This window comes from Stenella coeruleoalba, assembly GCF_951394435.1.
Source record: "Stenella coeruleoalba genome assembly, chromosome: 19".
Lineage (NCBI taxonomy): Eukaryota > Metazoa > Chordata > Mammalia > Artiodactyla > Delphinidae > Stenella > Stenella coeruleoalba.
Window position 1 is genome coordinate 54,261,854 of NC_137165.1, and position 17,374 is coordinate 54,279,227.

The 17,374-nt window shown below is 39.5% G+C and overlaps 1 protein-coding gene across 1 annotated transcript; it reads left to right on the forward strand.

Moving 5' to 3' along the window:
* The first annotated feature begins 156 nt into the window (after positions 1 to 156).
* On the forward strand, positions 157 to 11,264 carry SUMO2 (small ubiquitin like modifier 2). Its single transcript, XM_079906157.1, has 4 exons — positions 157 to 470; positions 2,087 to 2,218; positions 7,728 to 7,799; positions 10,607 to 11,264. Exons 1-4 carry the CDS (start codon positions 450 to 452, stop codon positions 10,667 to 10,669), a joined length of 288 nt encoding a protein of 95 aa, XP_079762283.1. The 5' UTR covers positions 157 to 449; the 3' UTR covers positions 10,670 to 11,264.
* Positions 11,265 to 17,374: the final 6,110 nt, after the last annotated feature.

Here is a 17,374-nt window from a genome sequence, read left to right on the forward strand (position 1 = left end):
GTGTGTCACGTCTAGGCCTCAAGCCTCCCAGTCCCCAACGAGGACCAGCTGGAAGCCATTTTGATTAAGCTCCACCACAGAAGGAGGACAATACAGCCCCGCCCAGAGCCAGGCGCGCCCCCGCGACGGCCCGGGTGCGCGTGTCCGCGCCTCTTCCCGCCGGCCTGGCGGGCGCCGGGCCCACGCTGGGGCGGTGCGGGGCGGGGGCTGGCGGTGGTTATGTAAGCGTTGCGCGCTCCCGCGAGGCGGCAACCAATGAGGAGCCCCGGCGGCTCGGGCTCGCGCACGCAGGATGGGGGGAGGGAGCGCACAACGTGCGCGCGCCCTCTCCCTCCTCCACCGCTGCCGCCTCCTTCTTCTGCCGCTCCTGGTGCTGCTTGTGTGCTCGTTCGGTGCGGACCTGGTACCTCTTTTGTGAAGCGGCAGCTGAGGAGACTCCGGCGCTCGCCATGGCCGACGAAAAGCCCAAGGTGAGCTCGGCGCCGTCCTCCGCGCCTCGCCGCGCGGCCGGGGTCACGGCGCGGGCCGGGGTCCGGCCCGAGCCCGCCGCGGGCTCCCCGCGCCTTCCCGGGCCCCCCACGGGGCGGCCGCGGCTCAGGCCCCGGCGCTCCGCGCCATTTTCTTCCCTCCCCTCTTCCTCCCTCCCGCGCGGGAGGAGGCCCCACCGCCCTCCCCCGCCCCCGGCCGCCTCGGAGTGCGCGCCGGGCGCGAGTTGGGCTGGCGAATCGCGGACACCCGCTGGCCCACCGGCCGCGAGCTGGGCTTCTTGGGCCCTGCTGGCCGGGCGAGCGTGACGAGGGGCGTTAGGGCGCGCGGTGTCCCCACCCTCGGCGGACCCCGCGCCGGGCCGCGGCGGGTGTTGCCGCCTTGGCGGTGGCGAGGAGTTCCCTCCTCCCCGGGCTTCCCCCCTCCGGGGTGGGGGCCGCGGGCATCTGGGGACCCCTGCCCCGGGCCGCACTGGCCGGTTGAGGGTTCGGGGCGAATCAATGGGCTGCTGATGGGTTGGAAGCCGGATGCCCGTCGGCCGTCGTGAGGGACCGGGGTTGGGGGATTCCCGGGGAGTATTTCCCACATTTTTTGTCGGAATGGGCAGTGGCTTTTCCCTGGGTGCCAAATAACCCCTAACCTGCCGAGACCATGTGGTTTCGAGAAGTTGCAGGCAGATGTACGAGCAGAGAGACTTCGTAGGGCTTAACTTTTCAACGCGGGTTTTGAGGCTCCAGGAGGCTTTTCCCTGGAGGACTCGGGTACACACTTCTTCCTGGCACACGGGACTTTCTTTTGGTTTGTTTTGTGACCCCCCCCCTGTCCATTCTGAAGTGATTTAGGGGCTACAGAATTCCTTCTACACTTGATTTTGATGAACTTCAGATTGGGTAAAAATCTACAAGGAAGACTTGTGGAATAAATCTACAAGGAATAAAACTGTGCATTTGACTCATGACAACAAAGGGGAGGGGAGAATAAGCTCATAACTAAAAATAAACAAAAATGAAGCTGCTCATAGAGGCGAACAATAATAGTGGTTCTGAGTTATTACCGCTGCTTGGGAGAGAATCAAAGGATATTCCTCAATTAGGTGGTTTTTTTTTTTTAATGTAGCTTGAGATTTGTTATTAAGCTGAATTTGGTAACTTTTTAATGAGATTTGTAATGAGTTTTGAATTTCAAGCTCTAGATTTTTCTTGCATTCTGTACTCAAAGCATTTTGGAAAGAGAAAGGATGCTTATTTTTAATCTTTTTAGAGGAAAGACATTTTGAGTGTAATACAATATATGTCATTTAAAAAAACTCAGATTCAAGAGGGCATTGCAGTAAATTGAGGGAGATCCATCTTTAAAAACCAGTTGTCGACACTGATAGTATTGGATGTAGGCTGCTTTTCTGTTTCTGTGACATCTATTTAATATTGTTGCTTCAGGGTTTCTTATCTTTCAGATTGATTTCAGCAGCTGCAAACAGCTGTATGCTCTGTTATAAGAATGAGAAACCTGTTGATTTCTGAAGCAACTTGGGCTGCTGCTGCTTTAAAAGGTGTTTGTTCTTCACATTTTCCAAATTCTACTTTTATTTTTCTTTCAACAGGAAGGAGTCAAGACTGAGAACAACGATCATATTAATTTGAAGGTGGCGGGGCAGGATGGTTCTGTGGTGCAGTTTAAGATTAAGAGGCATACACCACTTAGTAAACTAATGAAAGCCTATTGTGAACGACAGGTGAGGAACTGACTTGTATACTTCCACTGAATAAAACGTATTTAAAAAAAACAAACCTTTTTTTCTTGAGAATAGAAACCAGCATAATATATCAATAGATTATCTTTGGTAGAATGAATATGTACTTATATACTTGATATATCACAATTTTATTATACACTTGGTTTGTTGATTCTTCATAAAATCCCTTAGGGTGGTTAATATCACATATGATTCTAGTTCTATGCCAGAAATGCATCAAATTATTTTCACAATAATTTGGTTTGTTCCCAAGGGGATGTAATTTTACTTTTATAAGAAAATAAGAACGAACTTGGTAAAATTTCTTGTCAGGCTCTTTTTTAACAATTAAAAATTTGTCTTGTGTCAAAACAATTTATTTCGGGTGTTTTAACCAATTTGGGAGTAAATGTGGGTTTAAGGACATTGCAGTTTTCCTGAAGCATGTAAAACTGTAATATTTTCTTTTTACACTAATAGTAGAGGTCAAGAGATTTAACCTCCTGAGTCAAGCATACACATTCCTGTATTATAAGGATATTTGAATTTTACTCAGAAAACAGTAAATTTTTTAGCTCAGAAGAGGAAGTAGAAATGAACAGATGCTGGGAGGTAAATGTAAACTTTAAGACAAAGAAGCTTCCTTTTGTGATGTTGAGTCTGTAACAATACAAAGGTAATTTTAAAGATGACTTTTGCAAGTATAACAGAAACTCTGGTAGATCAGTTAATCCAACAGTAACGTGGCAGAAGTATTTTTCTTGTTCAACCCTGGATGTATAATATATAAAAATTTGGAAAATTATTTTATTAGACCAAAACAACTTGTCTACATTGCAAATTCACCTCCTAAAAATAGGTTCAAAACAGAGTAAGGTTAAAACCTCTACAAGTTGGGAAATTGAGTTTGAGTTGATACTTGGGCCTTCTCCATGAGACTGAAGGGCTTCTTAAACTGAAGATTTAAACTTCTTTTTGAGTTTGAAGCTTTATTTTATGCCTAGTTTATTTATAAGATAATAAGAGTACTGTGGTTATAATTTTTTATCTTCAAAAACTTTTTCATAGTTCCTTACAAAGATATGCCCTTCAGTGTACTTTCATTTGAAGAATTCTGGTGAAATCCCCTAACAGTAAATATGTACTTATTAATTGTGCTAAAGAATTTTTGCACTGGTATCTACCATATTTGAATACTAGTACTCCTTCAGGTTCCAGGGGAATTTGAAAAGGTAATCATTTTGTAGAATGTTTATGTAGCAAAACCTTATACAACATAGAAATTCATGCTTAGATTTGGTGACTTTCAACAAAATTCTCTGCATATCCTAACTTTTCTCTAATTACTATTAAATTTTAGCTTTTAAATGGTCATATTCTTCAACATTGACTATGAAAATTTTCAAACTTAGAGAAAAAAGTTTACACTGAATACCCATCAGTCTACTGCCTAGATTAACTGTTACCAATTTACTATATACATCTATTGATACTCTCTGTCCATCCTAAAATGGTCATATTTAAGACTTCCCATATTTCCTGTAGGGCCCCCAAAAGAGCTTTTTATCTTTTTTTTTTTTTTTTTTTAACCAGATGCCTATGTGCTGGGGCATTATACTGTGTGCCAGAAAAAGTAAAGCACATCCTGTGTATTCTAGATTATCCTTATAGGAAATTGTCTTATAAGATCTAGTTAGTGGGTCAATCAAGAATTTTTTAGTTTTCCTGCTATGTTAAAGTAAGTCTACTATATTACCCAGTGTAAATAAAGTTTTCCTTTATTTTTTTCAATTATTAGGCATAAGATTGGGATTATATTTGACTAAACTTGTTGGGTCCACTCTTAACTTGCACTAGAGGAAAAAGAACATTGGTAATCCATAAAAAATATAATTCCACTGCATATCTCTTGGAATGCAAATGTGAAAATATTATCCAGGAAGAATTTGGAAAGATGTTTATTCCCATTTTCCTCTTAAATTGGGGATAACCTCAGAGTTTTGAGTGAAACAAGATCCCTGTTTACTTTTCAAGTGGTTTCTCTGGTTCTGAGGAAAAGGGAGTTGAAGTATCATCTAATTGGGCTGATTCCCTGCTTTCTAAGTGTAGTTACAGGTTATTAAAAACTAAAATATTTATCTGATCTGATTTGCATAGCTAAAGTTTTTTTGGCAGGTGAGACTTCTTGACCAAAGATTTCCTATCAAGATTAATTGAATGCTCATATTTACTTTCTAATGAACTCATTTGGTATTGGATCTCTGGAGGAGTTCCAGTGAATGCCTAATAGGCATCTAAAACTGAACATGCAAAGCAGGACTCTTGATTCTACTAGAAATCTTTCTCTGTTGTCCCCACTCAGTAAATAGCACCATTCTGCATCTAGTTGTCAAAACCTTCGGGTCCTCCTTGATGATGCATCATAACAAATAAAATCCATCAGCGAATTCTGTTCTCTATTTAAACTTGGTCCAGCACAGTAGCCACAAGCCACGTGTGAGTGTTTACCACTTGAAGTGTGGCTAGTCCAAATTGAGATGTGCTGTAAAGTGTAAAATGAATGCCAGATTTTGAAAACTTGGTGTGAGAAAAGTTAAATATCTCAATTTTTAAAATGTTGATTATATGTTGAAATGGTAGTATTTTTAAATATGTTGAATTAAAACTTTTATCAGACTTTTACCTTATTTTTAACTTTTTAATGTGGCAACTAGAAAACTACCATATGTGGCTGACATATTTCCATTGCATAGTGCTGAGCCCGCAACCATTTTTATTCTATTCCTGATTAACTACTACCTCAGGGACTTCTCTGATTAATTCAAAGTGCCCCTGTTGCCATCACTGGGTCCTCTCACTCTTTTTTGTTTGTTTTGATTTGTTGTTTTGCATTGATTATTGTCTGTATTTATCTCTCTGCACTAAAGTGTAAGCTTCATGAGCATAGGGCTGTTTTATTATATGACTATTTTTCTAGAGCCTAGACCAGTGCTCAGCATATAGAATGTGTTCAAATGCTTGTAAAAGAATAGAGAACATTCAAACCTAGTGTTTCTGTAGGTTGGTTTCTAAGTAAGTTTCTCATTCACATGTAGAGTTAGACTTTGCCCACTTTATATCAGCCACATATCCTTCAGGCAACTGATTGAGAGCATACTATTCCATTCTAGTGTAAATCTACCCCAACATTGTTTACTAGATTGTCAGGTGGTTTCAGAGAGCACAGAATAATTGGTTTAGTCCAGTTCGTTTTTGTGAAATGAAGAAATGGGGTCCCAAAGAGAGAACCTCACACATCTCTTCTGGAGCACAACTTTAAAGCTCAGGGATGAGATTTATACAGAAGAGGAAACCAAATACTGGTTTAATGCAAATTCATTGTTTGAATTTACATGGTTTATAGAATCTTAAAGGCAAGTTTCCTGAATTTTGGACTTTTGATCTCTAGCAAAATAGCTTTTATTGATAAGGAAAAGCGTAAAAACAGGTGTCAATAAAGGAATACAATTTGCTTGTGTTCTACTGGCCCTGCCTTCCCTTCGCCCTTATTTTGAATGGCCACGCCATTGGATGTAGTGAAGGAAGAACCCAGCATATAGAAGATGCTAAGAGTTTTGTTGAAGCAGAGTCTCCAATGGAGTGTTTGTAAGTAGATAATACTTAGTATTAATGGCTTGGTATTGAATTCTTGGTTACTTTGTGTAATTGCAAACTAAATTTGAAAGTCATGAGGAATGAATTAGGTTATGGCTGTCACCTACCTGGTGGGGGATTGCTTGTATTCCGTAAGACAAGGGCTAGTCTGGAAGTGGTATGTGTCAAAGACCAGAGTGTTGTGTTGTGTTTTGTTCAACGTTTATTTATTTACCTATGTATCTATCTATCTGCACCGGGTCTTAGTTGCGGCATGTGGGATTTTTGTTGCAGCGTGTGGGATCTTTTTAGTTATGGCATGCGAGATCTTTAGTTGTGGCATGTAGGATCTAGTTCCCAGACCAGGGATCGAACCTGGGCCCCCAGCATTGGGAGCGTTGGAGTCTTAACCGCTGGATTAGGGAAGTCTCAAAGACTAGAATTTTAAAGGAAAGCAGTATGATTTTCACGTGACAGGTAGTTTTAAAGACCAATTCAGTGAATCCTTGTTAAATAAGGGAATACAGTTGTTAAACAAGTGTTCATTGAACACTTTATTTCAATATTTTTAGTTCTAGGAACTCAGTTTAATTTTCTCTTAAATATCAATTAAAACTGGGAGTTTTTGTAACGAGAATTATAGTTTGTAATTTGAGCATGATACAGGAATGGCTTTGTGTAAGATGCTTCCAAGAAAGGTATTTTTCAAGTTAAAATATTCACAGCATACCTCCAAAGAAATCTTGTCCTCATTTGGTTGCGGTTACCAGCAACTTTACTATTTTGCTCTTTTCCCCTTCTCCCCACCCCTATGTCAGGTAGGTGATTCTTAATAGTGGAGTCCCCTTTGCAGAAAGGGGCATATTTAAGCTCATTTATCTCCTTAAATGCACATAAAAATTTCTTGACACTCCCTTTTTGTAATAAAGCTTCTCCTCAACTTAGCTTTAGGTTTATTTTCAAATAAAAACAGAAAATGAAGCATATTTAGATACTGCTTTTCATCCATTTTATTCCATCAGTATCTAGCACCTACCATGTGCAAGATATACAGTATGTAACTAAGTTTAGATTTCTGTCCCTACTGGAGCTTATTTTCTAGTACAAGGTTGACTAACAATTGCAGGCTTAGGAAAGTACTAAGCAGAAAAAAGCAGGTGCTTCTTTAGAGCTGTTCCAGGATTTTCTTGGATGTGGATTGTGGTCTTATAGATGGTTTTAGGGACCAGTTATTGCCTTGTGTTTTGCTGTAAATGTACTCACTGCCCAAGGATAAGAACTTGAATATGCCTGTGGTGTTGCTAGTATTGTGCTGGGCTGGGGCTTAGGTTACTCTTACATAGTGGTAGGAGTTGTTTGGATAGACAAGAAGGGAAGGTAGCTTTTAGGCAAAGTTTTATTTTAATCATTACACCTTTTTTAGGTGACTTCAGTTTTCATATTATTAATGGGTTTTGTTATGTGTTTGTTTTTGGAGCGCTTTTTAATGTGCGTTGAGGAATGTTGACATGTGCATCTGTTGCTTCAAATTTCCTTTTAGTATCTAACTCATTTAAATGCACTGTTTGACTCAAGGTATGATCTGTTCAAGCTTGAAGTAGCTATGGTCTCAAAAGTAGCTATGGCTCTCAAAAACAGCCTTTTTTTTTTTTCCAGTCCTTTTTAAGAAAAATCATTTTTCCAATGAAAATCAAACATAGTATAGTTTAAAGAAAGTGAAAATCACTCCAAATCATTTAACCAATATAGAAATGTTAACATATTGATGATCATTTATTTAGGTCTCTCTTTTAAATATATTCATGGCCAAATATGCATGTAGTTTTAGTTCTTACTGTTTCTTTGCATTCTTATTGCTTTTAAACTCTTTGTCCAGGGTTTGTCAATGAGGCAGATCAGATTCCGATTTGACGGGCAGCCAATCAATGAAACAGACACACCTGCACAGGTAAAAATGTCTTTGTGCTAACTAGAAAAACCAATGTTTTTTATAATTTTCTCAACAGCTTTGTTTATTAATTTGTGAACTTCTAGTCATCGGAATATAGTTCTTTTTTTTCTTCTTTTTTTTCCTGTATGCGGGCCTCTCACTGTTGTGGCCTCTCCCGTTGCGGAGCACAGGCTCCGGACACGCAGGCTCAGCAGCCATGGCTCACGGGCCCAGCCGCTCCGCGGCATGTGGGATCTTCCCGGACCGGGGCACGAACCCGCGTCCCCTGCATTGGCAGGCGGACTCTCAACCACTGCGCCACCAGGGAAGCCCTATAGTTCTTTACCAGAGTTCAAAGCTGTGTAAAATATGGCCAAAAGGGAATAGAAAGAAAAAATAGATTCAGGAAGTGCCAATGGTTTTTAAATATTCAGTTATCACTTAGTAAAACTAGTAGGTCGTTTTACTTTAATCCATATTTTTCTTCTTGCCAGCATTATTTGGAAAAAAATAAATAAAATTCCTGTTTGTTACTTCAGAATGTTGTTTTCCTTTTGTTTTCATTGCTGCAGCTCTAAATCATACCCCGGGTTCCCCATAAGCGATTGGTTGGCTGTTTATCCTAACCATTTTAGCCCCTCATGAATTCTCTTGTACCTATACTTCTGAACTGAAGAGAATCTAGTGGCTCTAACTGCAAGTCTCTTGATAGCTTATGTTTCACAGGGCTGTTGATTATTATTTCACAGGGCTGTTGATTATTATTTGGTGGCTTTCCAAACCCTTACTACAAAAGGTGTTGTCTGATCCCTTAATCTCTTTACTTATTACTTCAGTTGTTCTGTCACTTTGTAGGGGATCGGCTGGGCTATCTTCTTTAGCAGAAACTTTTTGTTTCTTTTTACCTTCTGAAATTCCATTTAAGACATTCTGTTTTGGGGGAAAAAACTTTGATAGCAGAAATTTTAAATTGGAGCCCTTGTCCTTTTGAATTTGTTTTATCACCCCATAAAAACTAGAAAGTGATAAATATGGTATGAGTGAAGCAGAAAATCCAGATTGTGGTTTTGTTGATAATCTTCAAAAACTTGAAATATCTATGAGTTATACTTGAGGGAAGAATATTTTGAAGAAATTTCTGTTGATGAGTCTCTAAGAAGCAATTATAGTATGTAGCCACAAGGAGGAGCTGAATTCTCTTGATGAATGAGAGAGAGAGAAAGCTCTCTTGTATCCTTTGAAGGCATTTAAAGTTTCACTATAAAATTGAAAAACATTCCAGTAGTTTCATTTCAGTGGATAGGCTGATGGATTTAAAAGAATAAAAAGAACCCATTATGCTAAACTCTGATGGTAATGTATTTTCTGTTTTTTGAAGCCCTCACCCACCACCAAAAAAAAGTTCTGGGACTTGTCTATTATGCTAGCTGCAAATAATTAAACCTGAGGAGGATTTGTTCAGTACTGCATTCATAAAATCTTCAAATTGAATTTGGAATTGACCTCATTTTAGTATTTGGAATTGAATTTATTTTAGAGTGAAATTGATTCATTTTAGAATTGTTCTTCCCGTACTTATTAAATAGCAGAATTGTATAAATTAGAACATCTGCTTAGCAGCCAATTTTAATAGCAGTATAATTGTTACATACTCATTCTCTTAAGTACTTCACTTTCTTTGACTCATTTAGTTCTCATAACTGAATATTCCATTTTACAAATAGAGAATTGAGACTTAGTCATTAATATTTTAATGCTTTAGTTCTACTTTACTGTATTTGAACTTCATTAGAAACGTTCCCTTTCTTGTCTTTAGATGCCCAAGGTTGTTGTTTTATCTTCAAAATTACCAGTTTTTAGAAAATTTTTCTTGGGTGATTATCAGCATTATAAACTGTTCCAAAGCTTGTTGACCTTACAGTGTTGCCATATGTACCAAGACCTTCCTGCTATCAACATGGTTTTATGTATAATGTGTGGGTAGTAAACCTTGCAAACTTAATAGCATTTTGAATTTTGATTTTTTTTTTAACAAGTCTGTTTTTGCTCATGCTCCTTTTTTTGTTTTTTAACATCATTATTGGAGTATAATTGCTTTACAATGGTGTGTTAGTTTCTGCTTTATAACAAAGGGAATCAGTTATACATATACATATATTCCCATATCTCTTCCCTCTTGCGTCTCCCTCCCTCCCACCCTCCCTGTCCCACCTCTATGCTCCTCTTCTTACTACATAGTGGTAACCACTGTTTTTTGCATAGGCAAAGATATAGTCATATTATACACATACACACAAACTTAAAAATATATATACAAATATAATACTATAAGCTGTTCGCTGCCTAGTTTTAAAATTTTTTAGCCTAATACCGTATCTAAGGGATATTTCCATTTCTGCATGTGTAAATCTACTTATTCTTTAATAATAGGTACATGGTATTTCATGTATGCATGTACTATATTTTTGGGGGTTTTGATATTTTGGTTATTTTCAGTTTTTTGCTCATCTAAACAACATTGCAGTGAGAGCCTTTATACACATCAGTTTTATTTTCAATAATTAAAGGTGAGATGATTTAACTTACGGACATACTCAGCTTTTTAACTTAAAAATTCAATTTTCTGTAATCTTCATAAAAAAGACCAAGTGAAAAATTATTTAAACCTAAGTCTTACGCTACTTTAAGCTGTGGGACATCTAAAATAATGAACACTGGAACTGGGTGGAACTCGTGCAGATTTTCAGGCTATTTAAGTCTGATAGTTATAAATTTTAAGAGCTAAATAACCAATGGCCGATTGTTTTTTTTCTCATTTATGCTAGTTGGAAATGGAGGATGAAGATACAATTGATGTGTTCCAGCAGCAGACAGGAGGTGTCTACTAAAAAGGGAACCTGCTACTTTACTCCAGAATTCTGTTCCTCCAGACCAAGAAGACATTCTCAATTAGAAAACTGCAATTTGGTTCCACCACATCCTGACTACTACAGTATAGTTTCTCTATTCTTTCATTTTCCCCTTCCCCATTCCTTTATTGTACATAAAGTAACTGGTGTATGTGCACAAGCATATTGCATTTTTTTTTTTTTAACTAAATGGCCAACGGTATGTTTTGATCGACATCAAATGGAGATGGAATGGGGAAAAATACTGGTTCTGTGAAGATACCCCCTTTTCTCCATTAGTGGCATGCTCAAATGCTCTTATCTTTATATTCCAGTAAGTTATTTTGCTCTCACTGTTTAACAAAAAAAGAACAACATAAAAATTCTTGCATACCTTGTTCGATTGGAGAATTTTAATGTTTTTCATTTATCATTGTAAAACCAAGGACAATTTTATAACTTTTTTGTACGTAGCTGTTACATGTAGGGCAATCTGTCTTTAAGTAGGGATAAATTACTCTAAAAGAAATGAATCCTAGATAGTTTTCCCTTCAAGTCAAGCGTCTTGTTGTTTAAATAAACTTCTTGTTTAAAATGAGCTGTTTTCTTTATTCTGAGGAATATTAAATAGAAAGTTGAAGCTTAGAGAAAAACATGACCTGAATAGGCCTACTAGAAGTTACATTTCAAGGAAGAAATAAAGCTACTTTGCATTTCTGACAGACTAATGCAAAACAGGGAATAACAGTTATATAAATGACTAGCAAGGAATGTCCTGAGGCAGAGTGGGTGAGTACCCGCAGCTAAGAAAAAGTTCTCATTTTGCTGACTCTGCTGATAAATCACTTGACCATTCTAGTCCTCATTTTGTCTGGTGGTAAATACTCCCTAACCTAAAACAGTTTTTGTTCCTTATTTGAGGATGTTGAGGGACAGAAAATATTTACCTACGTATACCCATTCTTACAGCCTTAAATATGCAGATCACTACAGTTCTTAAATTCAGTTGTATGGGGAAAGATAACAACTACAGAACCAATAAACAGAATATTGGAGCTGGAAAGATATGTAAAGATTATCTAGTTCTAACCCCTGTTTTAAAAATGACAAGGCTGAGGTCTAGAGGGTTATTCGTCACATAGTTAGATGGCTATGAAACTGGAACTTAGAGGTTAGGTTTTCTGATGCCTGTTAATTGAATTTTCCAATAATGGTTTACAAGAGACTGAATTCCCACCCTTACTGCCTAACAATGTGGCCTTTTTGGATCAAGTCCCCATGAGCTATCATGCCTTGTCATTCACTTAATTCACTCTACCTCTGTTGCAATATAGTCTTTTTTACATTCCCCATTTCTATAGTGAATAAGCTTCCCCAGAGACAGCAGGAATTACGTAGGTTTTTGGCTCTGTGTATATGTGAGTTAATCTTGAATCAACTGAAGTTTTATTTTCCTATATGTGTAGTGCTGCCAACCTATTTTTACAATTTATATTGTGAAATAGTGTGAGAAGCCTGCCCCCAAGAATTCTTAGATATCGGGTAAGTACATTTCTCTTGCTCTAGGTACTATTAAGTACTGGAATTTTGTTGTCCCCAAAATTAAAGTTAGGATTGAAATTCAAGCCAGAGAACTTTATTAAGGAAGGATTCTTCAACTGGGTTCTTGTTTAACCAGAGGGAACTAATGTCATGTCTGAGCTTTCGCCATGTTGGGGGAACTTTTAAATTCTTTCATACTAGAAAAACTTTCGGTAGAATTTTAAAAGCCATAGGGAAATGTGTGGAAAAGGCACTGTTTCATAATATAGTATGTTGTAGCTTATTGATGTTTGGGTCAATGTATAATTAAGATTTACCTTATTCTTAAGTGAACTTTTGATTGTTGCCCTTGCCTATTTCACATAAATTACCACCAAAAAGGCAAATATTTTATGGGAAAGCTTACAGAGAACTTTTTAAAAAACCCTTTGAAAATAAGCGGATTGTTGAAAATGCTGAAAGTAATTGTAGCATTTTAATTTTTTTGGCTTGAGAGGGGAGGTTCAAATGATGGGAGTTACACTGCTCTTTTGGGTAACTGTTAGGACAATTTGACTAAACTCTTTTAAGTTTGTGCTTACATATCCGACATGTTTGTATCTTAAAAGTAGCAAATAGTACCTAAGTGAACCCAATCTGTATAGGGAGATAAATTTTATTCTCAAGCACCTCTCATATTCATCCAAGCTGCTAGAGGCCAAAACAAAAGGTATTAGCAGCTTCCCAGAAATAGGACTGTCAGGTTATTTGGCTCATTGTTTTCCTTGTTTATGTTCTCACAGAAATTAATTGGATGATCAGATTACATTCTGTCTAAAGGGGATGATGTTGAATGGAACATGGGAAGAAGTAAACATAGTTTGAGGAGAAATTGGAGACTTGAGTCAAAGTGTGTAATTATGTAGGAAATTGATACCAGGAGGTCAGTAAGATAATGGAATCCCAGGATTTGAGGGCAGCCTGTTGGAAAGTTTTTTCCAAGGTCTCTGTGGGGGCCATAGGGTATTGGAGAGGGCCAGCTGTGCCACTCAGGGTTATTTTTGAGTTAGGGTGCTGCTGCTTTTGAGTATGACTAATAGTGATTCTGGATCATGGTTTTGCACTAGAATCCCCCTAGTGAGCTTTTAAAAAATAGCAGTGCCTGGGCCCTACCCCCAGAAGTGTATTTTCAGAGCAATATTGAGTTGAGAAGCAGCTCTGCGAGGCATTCTCACAACTCTTAAGAGTTAAGTACGTTATGGTGAAGATTAAATGAGATAATATATGTTCTAACTACCACATACTGAACTCTTTAATTTTAAATAAAACTTATTTTCAGCGTGAAGTAAGGGCTCTGCCGTAGGATGCTGAGGCTTCAACTGAATACCATAATCCCTACCAATTGGCCTGCATTTTCTATTCATTTTAAAAACTGAATACAATCTTTGTCTCATTAGGTTTTTTTTTAAACTTTTTGGTTTGTTTGTTTTTTATTTTTTTTTGGCCACACTGCACAGCATGTGGGATCTTAGTTCCCTGACCAAGGGTCAAACCCATGCCCCTTGCATTAGAAGTGCAGAGTCTTAACCACTGGACCACCAGGGAAGTCCCTCATTCGGTTTTTATTAATTAATTAAATTTATTTTTGGCTGCGTTGGGTCTTTGTTGCGGCACGTGGGCTTTCTCTAGTTGCGCCGAGCGGGGGCTACTTTTCGTGGTGGTGTGCGGGCTTATTGCGGTGGCTTCTCTTGTTGTGGAGCACAGGCTCTAGGCGCACGGGCTTCAGTAGTTGTAGCACGCGGGCTTCAATGGTTGTGGCTTGCAGGCTCTAGAGCGCAGGCTCAGTAGTTGTGGTGCACGGGCTTAGTTGCTCCGTGGCATGTGGGATCTTCCCGGAGCAGGGCTCGAACCTGTGTCCCCTGCATTGGCAGGCAGACTCTCAACCACTGCGCCACCAGGGAAGCCCCTAGGTTTTTAAATAAATGCTTAATACTAAATTGTGCTCTAACGAATTTTTTTAAGGAAAAACAAAAGGGAAAGGTCTTTTTTCCTTTTTAAGGAAAAACAATCCTCAGGGTTTTAATGATTCTCCAATACTTTAAGAAGCAAAGGGCCCATCCACAAGATGCTTCAACATTTTGATTATCTAGGTGATGATTTGAGGGTTAGTCCTGGATGTAGTAAGAAATATATGTGTTTTATAATGAGACTTTGGGGCTTCCCTGGTGGCGCAGCGGTTGGGAGTCCGCCTGCCAATGCAGGGGACGCGGGTTTGTGCCCCAATCCGGGAGGATCCCACGTGCCACGGAGTGGCTGGGCCCCGTGAGCCATGGCCGCTGAGCCTGTGCGTCGCGTCTGGAGCCTGTGCTCCACGGCGGGAAAGGCCACGGCAGTGAGAGGCCCGCATACTGCAAGGAAAAAACCCCCAAAAAACCATATAATGAGACTTTGGTGTGTGTAGTGGTTAACTAATGAAAAGAGTGCCTCACAGTGGAAAACAGGTTAGGAATTTAATCTATTTGGAATGTGGAGTGTTATTTCCCTGTAAGCAGTGACATGTGACTATGTATGAGATCATTTTAGGATTTCCTACACCCTTAGGGCCTTTGTGAAACAGTTTAAAGTCCAAGACTTTTCATGTAATATTTGTTTTCTTTGCAGTTGATACTATAAGACGGATTATGTGGCTAATTTTGCAACAAGTTACAGAATTTGGAATACCAAGAATTTTCCCATTCTTTTCTAGGCATACCCTTTTAAGTTATTTGATGTTTGTAATTTTAAAGATCTTTTTTTTAAAAAAATTTATTTATTTAAGGTCTTAGTTGCAGCACACAGGATCTTCATTGCGGCGTGCAGGCTCTTTTTTTTAGTTGTGGCATGCGGACTCCTTAGTTGCGGCATGCATGTGGGATCTAGTTCCCCGACCAGGGATCGAACCCTGGCCCCCTGCATTGGGAGTGCAGAGTGTTTTTTTTAACTTGTTTATTAGAGAAATAGCTTGGAATTGAAGAAAGAAGACAAATTTAAATCACATAATCTCATTCAGCTCTTAGTCTGAGAGGAGGAGGAAATAATGGGGAAATATGAATCATGCTCTCCCTCTGCAGTTCAGAGTGACTAGAGGGGCATATCAGACCTTAGTACAGTGTATGTGCCATTTTGTTTATCTTAACTTTGGATAAAGAGAAGGCAAGAATATGACAGACCATTTTCCTTATTTGAGACATCTAGGTTGGTTCATTTGACTTATTTAATGGCAAATGAATTTTTAGAGAAAATAAACTCCTTGGGTTGTTTTTCTCTTGGTGGCATTGATCTGCCTTTTTTTTTTTTTTTTTTTTGTGGTGAAGATGCAGCTAAGAAAAGAATGGACAGATGCATACTAAATTTGGCTCTAGGAGTGATGGATGCAGAATGTATGTGTGAGTGATGTACTTACGGGGCACCCTGCAATACTGGGGTTGAGAAGTGAAACTTGTTAGAAATACTTGTTGGGCCGTTCATTAATTAAGTCACTTACCCAAGTTCAGAAGCACATGACCAGTATTTTCTTTTAATAATAAGGAATAGAAAACATTAAGAGTCTGTATTAAACTGTGGTTGAACATAAGTAACTGCTATACATGTAGGTCAAAAATAGTCAAATATCTGCCATGTCACATGGGTCAACCTAATATGCGTGTATTGGATCACAGCGAAAGCCACTGTTCTAAGAGATTGGTTCAAACCTGACTGCAGACTCTAGGTAGAGTAAGTTCCAATAAGGATGCCATGTAGATTGCCCATTTCCTCTGGCCTTTTGGAATAAATAGGGGCAGGTTGAAATTATGGGGGACTCAGAACACTTTGCCTAGCAGTGGAAAGCTGGTAACATTCAAGACAAACACATGCTTGAGAATGAAGAGATGATACATTAGTGCACTTTTTTGTGTTTGGTTAAAATTTATTTATTGTCCTTAGGCACAAATCATGAAGAACAACTAGCAGATTGTTCTATTTTAAGTTATACATTGCATTCTTGAATAAAACTGTCCACACGCTCAGCAACAAATGTAAAAACCAACAGGATTCCTGTCTATATTAAAGCAAAAATTATTAGGGCCTTCATCATTTTCTGACATCTTTTAAATAACGACTTTTTTGCCACCTGCTTCAGAATAGATTGTGTTCTAAGGAAATTCTGAGAATATTGGGTTTGCAAAAACCTGTTGGGGGACTTCCCTGGTGGTATATTGGTTAAGAATCCGCCTGCCAATGCAGGGGACATGGGTTCGATCCCTGCCTGGTCTGGGTAGATCCCACATGCTGAGGAGCTACTGAGCCCACACACCACAACTGCTGAAGCCCGCACGCTCTAGGGCCCATGTGCCGCAGCTACTGAGCCCTCATGCTGCAACTACTGAAGCCTGTGCCCTTAGAGCCCACGCTCTGCAACAAGAGAAGCCACTGCAATGGGAAGCCCACGCACCGCTACAAAGAGTAATCCCCACTGGCCGCAACTAGAGAAAGCCCTGCTCAGCAACAAAGACCCAACGCAGCCAAAAAAACCCAATAAACCTATTGGACTTCTCCGGTGGTCCAGTGGTTAAGACTCTGTGCTTCCTTCCACTGCAGGGGCCACAGGTTCGATCCCTGGTTGGGGGAGTTCCCCCCACCCCACCCCCCAAAAAAAACCTATTGGGAAAGGCGATTACTACTAGGCTTTCTGAATTGAATTACAAATAGAATAGTACTTTGGATATAGTAGGGAGGTGGCAGCGTGGGACTAAGGGAAGTTAAAGAGCACTTAACTGCTTAAAGACAAAGTTAAGGAAGTGGAAGCAACTGCACATTCTCTTCCTGTTAACTATATTTAAAAAGCAGGTGAAAATGGACATGCATATAGGGCAGTGGTTTTAAAATTTCACGGAACCCTGAGGTTGTGCAAAAAGAGGAGGACCAACTGGAGAGTGGCAAAGGACAGGAGGAAGCGGAGAGGGCCAGGATTCAATCATAGCTGCTCTGTTAATCTATTTTATATATTTGGATTCTGCTTTATAAAAGTTTAAAAAACACTGCTGTGGACTTCCCTGGTGATGCAGTGGTTAAGAATCTGCCTGCTAATGCAGGGGACACGGGTTCGAGCCCTGGTCTGGGAAGATCCCACATGCCATGGAGCAACTAAGCCTGTGCACCACAACT